Genomic DNA, 13,087 nt, shown 5'->3' on the forward strand with positions numbered 1-13,087 from the left:
GAAAAATGCACTAAGCCTTTAGAGTTCAAGATTTTCTTTGACATGCAATTAATTATTATTTTTTTTAAACGTTCTCTGCAGAAGCTTCTGCTATTTGCAGTCTTACACAATTCAAAATTAACTGCAGTTAATGCTAACACCATTTATATAAAACACCCTTTGTTTTGTTGTATCTAAAGCATAGAACACAATTACCACCGCGGAGGCCACGTGTATCACTCTTGGCTAAAAGCAGCATCTTCAGGGCTGAGAAATTTTGTATCCTGATCTTCCTGCCTCTTCAGGCTTCGTCTGATGGAACAGCTGACAGCCAACCTGTCCCTCAAACAGGACACTCACTGCACTAAGAATCAAAGCATGACAAATAACTGCATTTAACATGTGCCAAACACCGCTGAATGGCCAACAGCTTTGTCACTGCCACTCTGGGCAAGATGTGGGCTGGCAAGTCTAAGGTAAAAGGTTCCACATCCCTCATTACCAGACCCTTGAGCCACACAGTCTCATAAGCATAGACAAAACATAAATAGACTTCACGAACTGAAAACAGAGCTCTAAATTCTTCAAAAAGCACCTGTGAAGAAAATAGGCTGTGGCTGCCATTTTGGATTTCATCCAGCTAAGTAGCGAGTCCCTGTGGCAGCTTTCAAAGCTCCTGAAAGTTTTTCTTTCCCATTCCACAAGCCAAGACTATTTCCAAACAGGTTTCAAGAATAGAATATTATGCTATAAAAGCAGCATCAGGCACTCATTCTGTAGAAGAGTGGATCCAAGATGACGGCTCCAAGCTGGTCCGATAGCACACGTCAGCTTCTGCAGCACCCAGTACCAGACCACAGCCCACAGACCGACGTGGGAGGCAGCAAGCAAAGAACACAGCAATCCGAAATGCAGCCCCAATGAAGCCTTCATCACTCACTTCCAATCAGGACAGATTGGAAGAACAAGATGAACCCTCTCCTCCAGGTGCAATTACTGCTTAAAACACAACCTACCAGAAATCCGGAGCACTGCTTCATTTTTGATGGCAGAGCTTTATCATTTGGAGCACACCAGTTTGCACCCATTAAGAAAAAAAATAAGAACAAAGAAAGTTTTGTTCACACTAAGGATAACTAACAGTTTTCAGCCATAGAAAATGGTTTTCACATGATGAAAACAGCCAAACGTACACCAAACAGAAGCAAAGTTTGAAAGCCAATGCTTAAACTACTGTGTAGTTTAGAGGAAAAGTAAACTGATAGTATATTAATAAAATGTCATAAGGCACAGGGAGGATCAGCATCAATTTGTTTGTTGTTCTGCTGCTGTTTTAAAATTCCAGGTGTATACCTTTAATACAGCAATGTAACGTGCCAACAAGCAATGACTGAAACCATTGCAAACTAGTGCTGGACATAATCCTGCTGAGATAGAGCCCTGCTGGTCATCTTGCTGAGACAGTGAGAAAGAACCTAAAATAAAGAATTCTTATTTCAGTTTAGGAATTGAAGCAATCACCCTTCTCATTCAGAACATCTGATTATCTATAAATTATGAGAACTTTGTGCAGAGTGTTACACAAGTCTACTCAAGTGACCAAACTGCATCTATCATTTAAAATTATGACAATACAAATTGAATTTAAAAAGCACTGAAAGCTCAGTAACGGTTACAATGTCCTCAGTATTCTCATTTTATTTGTCATACATTTCAAGGAGCTTCAGCACAATCAGACTGCAGGCACCCTGTGAAATCCTAATTTGGGAGACAGCTCTTGTTTCTTTTTAATGGCTTCATTTCTGCACAAGGACAGGAACAGCACAAACAATATTGGGCACAGGCAGGACGTGGGTACAGACTGCATCCGTGAGCCTTCATCTCAGCTTTGACCCCATCCAAGGGCAGCTCCATGAAATGCTGCTTGGTCTCTTTCAACACCTCTCTCTGCAGCACTCTCAAGTTCTTTGCGTGCACTTTCCTTTTTCTCCCACAAGTGCAGGTTATGACATAAATGAAAAAACCACCATCAGATTTGCAGTCACTTAATGAGTGTAAAAACAGAAATTTCTCACAGCTTGCTATACAGACAGCTGCCATTATTATCAGAGTTTCCCTTTGGCATTTTCTATTTTGTTCAACCTGAGCTTCGTAGCTGAGTTTTTATTTTGTTTTTTAAGTGTAATCTGAACCATTACGTTACAATGATTTTCTACTTCTGAAACTTCCAGCATACAATGAAAAAAAAATTATCTGCCACAAAAGCAGCCAACATGAGTTTCGCTGAGCAGGAACATCTAGAACAGATACTTGGAAACCACATTAGGCAACGACCAGTTCCAACTGTATTTGAAACGTGAAACTGGGGCGAAGGAAAAACAAAGTCCAAATAAAACAAGAAAGTACACGGCACAATTATCAAATAGGAACTTCTACTCATACTTTTGTATATTCCCAGATTTCTCCCCACTCAGGGAGGCATATTTTAAGAGCACTTTTAACCTTCCCACCCCCATTTCAAAACAAAGATCAAAGAAAAGTCGCTTGGATGGACACCTTCCGCTTCTTATGCAATACAGATTGAGACTCTGCACTTCAAAACCCCAGCCGTTACTTCAGCACCCAGCAGTCCAAACACTATTCCAGCCCTTTGAAGCAGCCCTAATGGTATCTTCCATTTGCAAGTAACACTTCTGTAGTCAAAGATCTTACTCCAAGGAGATGTTAATGTGAAAGCACTCAGACTGCAAAGAGCCACACACTCCTGGAGGCAGCCTGCGAGGTGTTCAGAAGTCAATGTAACACCATTACGGCGAGTGTCAGCTTAGGAGCTGTCATAAACACTTCATAATCACTCAGACACAAACCGGGCTGCCTGCAACACATTATTTTATTAAGTGCTGAATAGAGGCTCAATTGTACGAATAAATAGCACAATGCTACAGATAATAGCCTCACTGAGGAGATTTTCAGAGAAATGTCAAATTGTTGCTTTTTCAGACTGAAAGGTTTTTAAACTATGGAGATTCTATTTTATTCTTAATAACTGGAATAATGTTGTGTAATAACGAGCTAAGCACTCAGCAAGATCAAGAAGAAGACATGCATTTGTATAGTACCAAAGCACTGTCAAATACACCCTAACTATTAAGTCAGCAGCTCCACTGCCAGATTTTCTTTTACTTGGACTAAGTAAGGAAAAAAATAGATGGAGAAACACAAGCATGGATAAATACAGGCCGTGCTACCTCCAAGCTTATCAGGTAAGATAAGATGTGAGAAGATATTTAAAAACCGATATCAAAGACTATCAATCTGAGAAGCTATCCAAGTCTGTGCTACTAACAGCAGACCCATCCCAGCACTGGCATTACACCAACACATGCGGACTGCAGCACTGCACAAGACGACGCTTCCCCCTTCAGATGCATTTTCCCAGTTTCACAGGTTAAACAAACAGGGGCTGACAAAGCACCGTGCTGCCTCTGCAGCTCACATTTCTAAGATGGATGGTACAATATTTCCATAGTTGCAAATTTCTTCCAATTTATCAGACTTCCCCCCCACCCATGAAAAACACTTCTGCAAGAAATGAACTACAGTAAGTTTCTTGCAATTTCATTTTCTTTATTCCTCTGAAAGAAGAAATACTATCAAAATGTAGAAGTTATGAAGAAATGAAACATGCTGGGAAAATACAACCCGGCTGCACTAAGCAGCAACCCTCCTGCAAAAGGTCACATCAGGCATCCAGTCGCCTCACTTGTGGCTCATTCAGATACAAAAAAAGAAAAAAAGGCCTTTCCCACTGGGAAACTGGGTAAGTTACCCCGTCTGCCTACCTGTCAGGACCAGGGAGCACACTTACTCCACATGAGTCAGGATAAATGTGAAGTAGTTCAACTCCTCATTTGTTAGTAAGATCCATCAAATCATTTCATGCTTAATGCAGTGAACCACGGGGTAAGAGCTTAAATGCAGGCAGTTAATGTAGAACAGGTTACACTGAGGTAATTTGTTCATGTATCAAAGAAACGAGACACGCTGCTTCTTTCCCTCTCGCTCTCTTTACACCTGTAAGATGCCATTGCAGGGTGAATTTCTCAGGAGCACTGACACAGACAGATTTCACAAAGACACGCTTCCATTTAGACACAGAAATCCACTTCAGAGGGATGCACAGAACTCTCACCTAAGCACAGAGTAAGGGCACACACACAAAACAAAGAATTACCCATAACTGCCAGATACAGAGCTCTTCTATCACACAGCCAGAACACAGCGCCAACATAGTGCATCCCAACCCCTTTTTCAGAAAACATGCATGTGGGCAAGAATACTTCAGCATGACAAACTAAGCTGCTCTGCACAAATTCTCTGGCTTAAATCTAAGTGACTGCTCACTGCCTTAAGGAATCAGCTCGCAGCGTAACTCTGAGTGCTGCTCAAGGCCTGTTTCCTCTCTTAGCTCGGTATCTTACTGACACCTAATGTTTGCTTTCTGTAACACACTTTGAAGAACAAAGCAATGAGTTTCTGAACTGTTTTAACAGCCCGTTCTGGGATCTGTACACTATCTAAAAACTGATCAGCGTTCAAAACGTTGTAGAAAACTAATTTGGTACCGTAAAATAATTTTTAGTATTCAATTAACTCTAGTAGAAGGCAAAATCCCAAAATAAAGCCAGGAAAGTCAGATTTAGCCACAATTTCTCAAGACACACAAGAATAGAAGCTCCTCAATTACACTTTACTACTCTTGGAAGTATACTAGGCCCTTCCTTCTATTAAATCCTCTCTTAAATGCAAAAGTTTAGCAGTTTTTTCTTCCTCAGCTCCAGCTAACAACATGCAAAATGAAGAGGGGAAAAAGCCAGCTCTCCCACACCCTAGGAAACTCAATTAGACATGCCTACTTTTTGGTGCACAAAATAAGAGCATTTTCTGTTTTACCATCTAAGCTACTGGTATACAAACCCTTTTTACACAGCAAACCATTACATAATACAGAAATGTATATATTTCAGAAAGGCCTAACGTTTTATGAAGAGAAAGAACTCCATCCTCACTACATTATTTTGAAGGACAAGGTGTTATGAGCAATATTTTTTTTTAAGTTAAGAATTTTATGACCTACTGTATTAAACTTTATTCCATAGTTCAAGAAATTTGGGAGAAATTCCCCCAAATTAAGACCATGTGCTCATAAACCATTCTGAAACACAAACTGCAGGGTGTGGATGACAGCATAAAATCAAACCCATATGCACACATAGACTTTAATAAAATTAAAATTGCAAATCATGTACATGACAAACACTGTGATTGTAAAATACCATTCATACTGTCATATTTGCATTCCCAGGACAAACAAATTCCTTTCATATTTTTCCGCTCTCTTTTCCTTTCCTTAAGTTAAAAAGATTTGTCTTTCCAGGACATAAACTATTGCAGTGCCAGATGCTGCTCCCAATTAGCCTCTGAAAATTTACCTAAAAAATCATTTGTAAAAAACACTCAGATCTGAGAGCTGGAATTTACAAGTTTGATCCACGCTCAGCACACACCTTACCACAGGCACATTACACAGCAGCGATGGTGAACATTGGCTCTAGCCACTCCAGCAGGAAAAGTTAAAACCTTCAGGTAATAGCACACCTTACAAACAACAGCACTTCTGCCACACAAGAGCAGTTTGCTGGTACTTACAGGTATGCTCCAGACTTGCATTCCATCACTGTATCCGATCATTAGCAGTAATGGTGGCTCATTCCCAGTGCTGTGTATTTCATGGAACTCCATATTCCTTGATGTATCTAAATTGGGTTTAAAGATCAAAGCCACTGGTTAACAGGTCGTGGTTATTACCAGCTGTACTGGATGGTGTTTCCCCAGTCAATGTTTCTGCTCTTGTAATTAAAGGCAAAGCAATGAGGTTTACATTTTTTATGCTGAAACAACACTGAGATGCATCCTTTTAGGTGAGATCCATTAAAATTTCACAGAGAAGTTAGAGAGTGCTAGAATGGAAAACAGTGGAGGAAAATATCCTTCATTAAACAAGAGTTATCACAAAATACACCTAGAACTTCTGTAACTCTCTCCTGTGATGAACAAAACACAGCAGATCTTTAAAATGGAGAGAAGACCAATAAAGTTAACATTAACACATTCTACAGCTACAAATGCACAGACTGATCAAAGCTCCTCCTAAAGAGTGCACAACTAATCTTTGCATCAACCTTCTGAAAAGAAGGAAAACCACAGGAAGAGAAGTGCCTCAGAACATAACAAGAAAATTAAGCCTTTCTTGAGTAAGGCCCTGTACAACTTTATTTCCAAGGATGAACAAAAGATCCCTGCAAATACGTAAGCATCAAAGAAAGAGAGGAAAAACATTCAGGATGTTGAAATAGGATACACTCAGGTCCAAACACATTACGTGGCATAAAAGCATAGACAAAATACAAAGGATTCTGGAAAATATCATAAACCATTTTTGTTATGCTGTAAAAAAGAGCCTAAAGAGGGAATGGCCAAGAACTTTTAAAAATAAACAGAAGAGGACAAGGAGCTCACAATGAAAAGCTTTGACAGCCTAAAGCTGGACATAAAGCTGGCCATGCATGAGTTGATAGGTCCTTTTTTGTTCTAAGAACCATGAATTTATGAATTGCCAGCCTCTGTGCCATTTCAACAGCTGGAAAACATAATAATCTTTCCTATTAACTTTAAGGAGAGTCTGAAAATTCCTCATCATGGTTCTGGCTATAGCTGCTATTGCTTCATATTTGACCAGAATAAACCTTTATCATAGAGCTCTAGACAGGAAAATAAGATGGCAGCCAACAGCAATTCTCTGGAAAACTTAACTCTCGTGCTCTCCAGAAAAGCCTGATCAGGAATGCAGATCCTTTAGTCCCCCAGCTCCAGCAATCACTCGTGCCATACACTACAAACAACTGCAAAGTGTTCAGTCCATTTGGGCAGTTACCTGACAGCAGCGTTCAACCACTTCCCACTCAGTCACTAATCTTGCTCGTTCAAAAAAGGTGACCGGGATGGGCTGAGGTAAAACATCTCACATGGTATCTGGAGATGCACTTCACTCGACACTCTTAGCAAAATCCTGTGGCCACTGCCATTTTTTCTTGATGCTGGACAGCAGTTGCCAGTCAGCAGCTTTAGCAGACAACTTCCTGAGACACACTAGAAGCAGTAAGTTGCTTTTAAAGAATACGCTGTGGCCTTGCTTTTATTTACCATCATATGAAGAAAGACATCATAGAATCTCCTGGTCCTTTTCCCTAACAGCTCATCCTTTCTAGGTTACTATGAATTATACACATCACTGGACATAGTATATCCACAACTTGGACCTGGATTCACAGTTAGATAATCTAACTTTAAAACCAAGCAGTGCACAAAAGAAATTCAGTTCTATGCTTCGTCTTCAACTATCATAACAAAAGGATTTTTTATTATTTGCCTCTCTTCCTAAGCAAGAGTTGGTTTGCCTTTAGATGCAGTAGCAGGGCCTACTTGTTCCATTTGCAAGGTACTGACCAAAAGCATTTACATACTGAGAGAAAAATGAAACCGTACCGTTCAAATCCGCGTTCTCAAATCTGACCCACATGATCTTCTCCTTTTCTTCTGCTGGAGGAGTGCCACTGTAGGCCTGGACAAAAAGCAAAAGGCTCAAAATAAGAAAATGTACCACCCGTTTTTTCCTTCCTTTATAGAGCACAGAAGAGACTGTGAAGTTTATCAGTAATCAGGTATACCTGCACCTTACAGGCAGCCAGGATTACTGGGTCATCTTGCTTCAAAAAGGAACAAGTCCATGATCAGCACACAGCATGCTGGCTGTGACTCACACGCTCTAACATCACTCACTGAAGCAGACACACAGCAGTAAGCCTTCTGCAGCAGGCCAGAACTGCCACAGGACCTACAGCAATTTAGTCAGGCTAAAAGAGTGACTTCTGCCACATTTAACTCCTAGCAATTCTACACTGCCTCTAAGAGCAACATCAGAGGTTCTCACAGGAGGCCTTTTTATTCTTAAAACCTTTTTTATTCACTTCAATGCTTTCACTTAAATGCTAAGCAAAAACGAAGAAAGAAACAGACTTTTACTACAATTTATTTTACCAACACATTATAGTTACATTTGTGACATCTTTATCACAGACATTTTATAGTGAATAAACTGTAATCCCAGCAGAACAAATCTGTGTTTCAATTCTGTGTTCCACAGACTCCCATAAGATGAGATACACAAAGAAACTCTGAAGGAGACTTGCAGTGTTTCCAAGCTGCATGCTTTACAGTTCTCAGGAGAAACTGTGGTAGTAAGAACGTGAGCTGCAGTAGAAATACCATCACTTCCAAATGAATTATGGCAAAATACGGAGCAATATATTGGAATAAATATGAAAAGAGACCATATAATCACTTTATACACACCAGAAAAGCAATAATGTGAGCTAAAAAAAACAGATTTAAAAAGTGTGGGTATTACTTTTCAAAACAGACTGCATTCCATGTTTCCAAGGCAAATTGATTTGTACAACAAAACACAGACTGTACCCTTTAACTACAGAGAAAAGCAAAGGCAGCAAGGGGGGGGGATAAGGAATGCAGCAGTCTTTTAAATGAAAGTTTGACTAATTTAATTTTGACCATGAGTCCAAAAATGCATTTCACAAGCCAATACCAGCAAGGGGATTTCTTCTTATTATTATTACCATTAAAGAAATTCATGACTTCAGTTATCCAAGATAGTCATTCAAATAAGAACCAAGAGAGTTCCCTGAGGCTATGGGCAATTAGCTGCAACACTTCACTACTGACTGCAGCTTTCCAGCACTGCCTTCCCTCTGCTACTGAGAGGCCCACAAGCAACACAGAAGTGACCATTTCATGCTGCTGCTACCTGTGAAAACCACAAAAACAGAAGCACTGCAGTTCTCACAGAGGGAAAAAAAAGGGACAAAAGAAGACAGAGAGAGAGAGAAAACAGAATGAAGACTTCTGCTTTGCTATAGTGAAAAAACTTCTAAGGTATGCACATACCTGTGGCACAACGTCTTGAAGAAAAGTAACAACACTTTCCATATATGACTGTTCCCTTGAAAACAGAAGGAGAATTTTTCACTACTACTGGTCCAGAAGTGGTTAGGGATATATTAAATAAGACGTATTGACAGAGGAAACACACATGACAACACAAAACTACTAAGGATGCGATGCGGTTACTCAATAGGCTGTCACACACTGACTGCATACAAAGTGACCTAAAAGTATGTAAAAAGTGAATTGATACCTATTTATGAAACAACTGCTCAGGAAAAGATAAAATATAACAGCTGAGAAAGAACCCACATTCTCCACAGTAGAAAGACCAATTAGAGCAAAAAAGGCTTCTGGAAAAACGTTTCTCAGCATTTTTCTACTTGAACTGGATCTTACGCCATGAAAGAGGGCTCACACCGAGGGCTGGAGCTTTCCTTGTGGGGCCTGTAAACTTTACAACCTCAGGTGCAAATGTACAGCGACAAGGGGAATGGAAGCAGCAGTGGGTGGAACAAAACCCCAACCAGGATGAGTAAGGAGATACTTCCAGATACAGTTTTACAGCTTGGAAAGCTCATTCCTTCTTGGAAGTTCATTAGCAGCAGTGCATAGTATGTACTGCAAGATACACTGGTTCTGCTAGATTTAAACAAACGTCTTTATGAGCTTATCCTCGCACGAGTGGTGAGGCTCTTGTGCAACTGCTGAGCAATGCACAACGTTGGCTGAGCTCATGAAACAGTGTTGAAACTACACAGAAAGTTTGGGCTTTTTGAAATGCATAATACTGAAATATTCTGGCAACCAGATCTATGTTCATAAAGTCTGGAAACTCGAAAACAAACAGAAAGCAACTTCCTCCAGTGCACAGCTTTGGCAGCCCTCACACTTTCATTTTGCCAGGCACTTTTCCTGTGCTACTCTAAGATTTCTAAGAGCAACAAGGAAAAATCATAAAGCAAGCAATCAGGGACCTTGATGGCCAAAGGTATGCACATTTTCTTTGTATTCTCTAAAACCATCTAAATTGTTCAAAGTTGGAACTTTCAGCAGGTAAGACTGAAATGCTCTCCCCTAAACGAGGGCAGCAAAGATATTTCAAATGCTGCAGCACCTCAATCAACTTAACTACTGCGCTCCTCTCTGAAAACAATGATGAATCAAAACCACAGGACTTAAAATATCTGAAAGCTTACTCCAACCAATGACAAAACCAGGCTTTGTTCAGCAACTCAGGGAATGGCTGAATCAGTGGAGACCATCCTACTGCTTTAAGTAAAGGCCTTACAAACAAGGTGTGGTTTTCTAGGGCTGATCCTTCTTTTGTTTATGTAGGTCACAAAAATTGTCTTTGTGTACCTTCAGAGTCCTTCGTTACCAACCAATAACATCTTACAGGTATAGTATTAATGGTGACTGAAGTTCTGGTGTGAATGCCTACCAGCAATAGTCATAATGGCTCTGCCTTTCAGTTTGTGAAATGAGTACTGGGGTGCCTTTTTTCCTCCCTGTAACATGCCTAGAAACAAAGCTGATGTTTGGGAAATGTTTTATCCACCATAGTATACTAAATCCTTCGCAATGTAGGGGAAAAAAAAAAGCCCTGAAAGTTCCTTTGAATTGCTTAAAAAACAACAAACCCTAAAAACACACAGAACACTTAACATTGGGAGGCTTAAAATGCATTATAGAATCAAGTTCAAAGAACATCAGTTTAAGCATCACTCCTCTTGTAGTTCTCTACCACCTTCTGTTTATAATAATTCAGTTTAACATAAGCAGAACTCTGCAGGGAGCTACGTGCTACTCAGCATAATCTTCTCCATGAGAATTTGTTTCAGTATTCATCTTTAAGCTGCACAGCTCTAAAGGCTGATAAGTATCTCATTCAGGGAGGCTGTCTGACCTGCACAGGCAGAGGAGACAGGAAAGCAACACCTGCTTGCTTGCTTTATTGGAAAATACCGACTGCAACAGCAATGTTTTGTCAACATCATCTCTCAGAGAGAGCTTTGAAAGAGAGTCTGGGCAAGGTGCCTCACGAGCAAGACCACAGAACACATTCCCCATAAGGCCTTTTCTTCCAGAACATTCTTACGTGACAGCCTGCGGGCGGACCACCGCTCCTCCGGTGCAGCGACTCGGGCGGCGCGGGGATTCTGTTGCCATTGCTTCTCTGCAGGTACCTGTAGAAACATTTCCTCTTAATGACAATCCTTTGCATGAAGACCGCTTACAATCCAGCTCTCGTCACCTTCTTTAGGATTATGAAACCCTCCGGGGGAAGGAAACTCAACTGACTCAACCCATAAGGCACCACACCTTCACAGCACTCTTAAAAATACAGATAGATAGAGATATCCTCTACTGGTATCAATACACCTCCTGCAAAGTATGTGAATGCAACTGGGCCCTTTGAATTCTGAATGCCTTTCCTAATGGCAAACAACACCTGTAAGGCACCACAGCTTCCAGGCACCGCATTCCATTTCCATGGTTTTAGAAAGCACAAAGGAAAAGCCAAACTCCCAATAAAGAATCACAGAAAAGGCAGAAGGGACCCACAAGGATCACCGCATCCAGCTCCAACACGTTATCAGCTTCGCTTCATACTTAGCAACCTTAACTCTTAACACACGCAGCGACCCGGCGGCACGGCTCTATGGTTCGGTCCATCACCGCAACACCGGGAGTTGAAGGCTGAGAGCCCACAGCGCTTCCCCGACCGGCACGAGCCGCGAGCGGGAACGCGGGCCACAGCGCTGAGGCGGCCGCACAGCGGTTGAGCAACACCGGAGCGCTGCACCTCGACCCGCCCGGCTCCGTCCGCAGGGACTGAGGCCGCAGCCCCTGGCAGGCAGCTCCCAGCAGCCCCCGGCCTACCCGCTTCCCGCCACGGCCCCGCCGGGCGCAGCTCGCCCGCCCTCAGCGCCCCGGCCACCGCCCGGCCTCACAGCCCCGCTCTCACCCTCACCAACTCCCCGCGGATCCCGAGCCCGCCCTAAGCCCTCACGCACTGCTCTCCCCGACTGCCGTGGCCGGGCACCGGTCCTACCGGCCCCGCCACACCCCTCACCTGCCGCCTCGCCCCTCAGCCCGACTCCTCACTGACAGTGTTTGGGACCCCCACCGGGAGTGACACGGAGCGCACCTCACACCGCGAGCCAATCAGGTGGCCCCGAAGGCGGGCTGCTCCCCTCTGCCGACCAATCCACGGTCCTCTCCTCCAAAGTAGGCGGGACGCAGAGGGCGCAGGGTTCGGTTGCGCTCATCCAAGATCGGCTGAGATGGCGAAGCTCAGCCGGCGCTGCCCCCTCTCCTCCCCCAGTCAGCTTTGTTTACATCGAGATCTCGCGAGAGCCGCCGCGCAGGTCCCTCGCACGTGGGTGGAGGCGGGGCCGCGGGTGACGCGTCACGTGCCGAGCCGCCCATTGGCGGGAAGGCGCCGTGTTTACCTTCCCGCGCGGGGGGGCTCTGAGAAGGCGCGAGCCTCGCATCCCTGGCCCTCAGGGCGACGCGCTGAGTAGCGCGGGCAGCTCGTGGCACCTGGGGAGCGGCAGGCACCGTCTAACTGTCAGGGAGTAAATATTTATCCGGGCGTGAACCGCCATGCTGCTTAAAACTGCGTTGATAGCCATAGGTTGTGTCCCTGTGAAGTCTTACGGCAGGCAATCCAACAGAGCCCGCTGCTTTCCCCCTTAGCGCAGCATTCACTGCCCGGATGAAACGGAATTACACATTCCCAGAGGGGATTTCTGTCACCATGGCAACACAGAGATAATTCCAGCCCGTGCCTTACTGCTCCAGCAATAATCAGATCCTAGGAATACCTCCAGCCCTTGGATCAAAGCATCACTCCTCGTTTCCCCATTTACAAACACATCACGTTCAAAATGCCAGATCTGTGTCATCACGGAGCTGCCAAGGAAGTCCTATGGAAATTAGCTCCATACAGCAGCTGCCAGGAAGGAGGAAAGAGTGTTAATTGCAGTGAGTGAGCGTACTTAAGCTGGAAATTAAAAAAGGC

At 43.1% G+C, this 13,087-nt stretch overlaps 1 protein-coding gene across 11 annotated transcripts in view; it reads right to left on the reverse strand.

Annotated features, from left to right (window-relative positions):
- BCAS3 (BCAS3 microtubule associated cell migration factor) overlaps positions 1 to 12,382 on the reverse strand; it is a 301,702-nt gene extending 289,320 nt beyond the window's left edge. For 10 of the 11 annotated variants that reach the window (XM_042879725.1, XM_042879723.1, XM_042879731.1 and 7 more), the window contains exons 1-5: positions 12,137 to 12,214; positions 11,159 to 11,246; positions 9,061 to 9,115; positions 7,585 to 7,660; positions 5,689 to 5,795 (exon numbers count right to left, since the gene is read on the reverse strand). In XM_042879725.1, coding sequence (XP_042735659.1) covers positions 5,689 to 5,795; positions 7,585 to 7,660; positions 9,061 to 9,115; positions 11,159 to 11,229 — 309 coding nt within the window. In that variant the 5' untranslated portion in view covers positions 11,230 to 11,246; positions 12,137 to 12,214. Of the gene's footprint in view, positions 1 to 5,688; positions 5,796 to 7,584; positions 7,661 to 9,060; positions 9,116 to 11,158; positions 11,247 to 12,136 lie in introns of all 11 variants that reach the window. The other variant, XM_042879722.1, reaches the window with a different exon arrangement.
- Between the last annotated feature and the right edge of the window lie 705 nt (positions 12,383 to 13,087).

This window comes from Lagopus leucura, unplaced genomic scaffold (genome assembly GCF_019238085.1).
Source record: "Lagopus leucura isolate 7727_CA_CO unplaced genomic scaffold, USGS_WTPT01 Super-Scaffold_100024, whole genome shotgun sequence".
Classification (NCBI taxonomy): domain Eukaryota; kingdom Metazoa; phylum Chordata; class Aves; order Galliformes; family Phasianidae; genus Lagopus; species Lagopus leucura.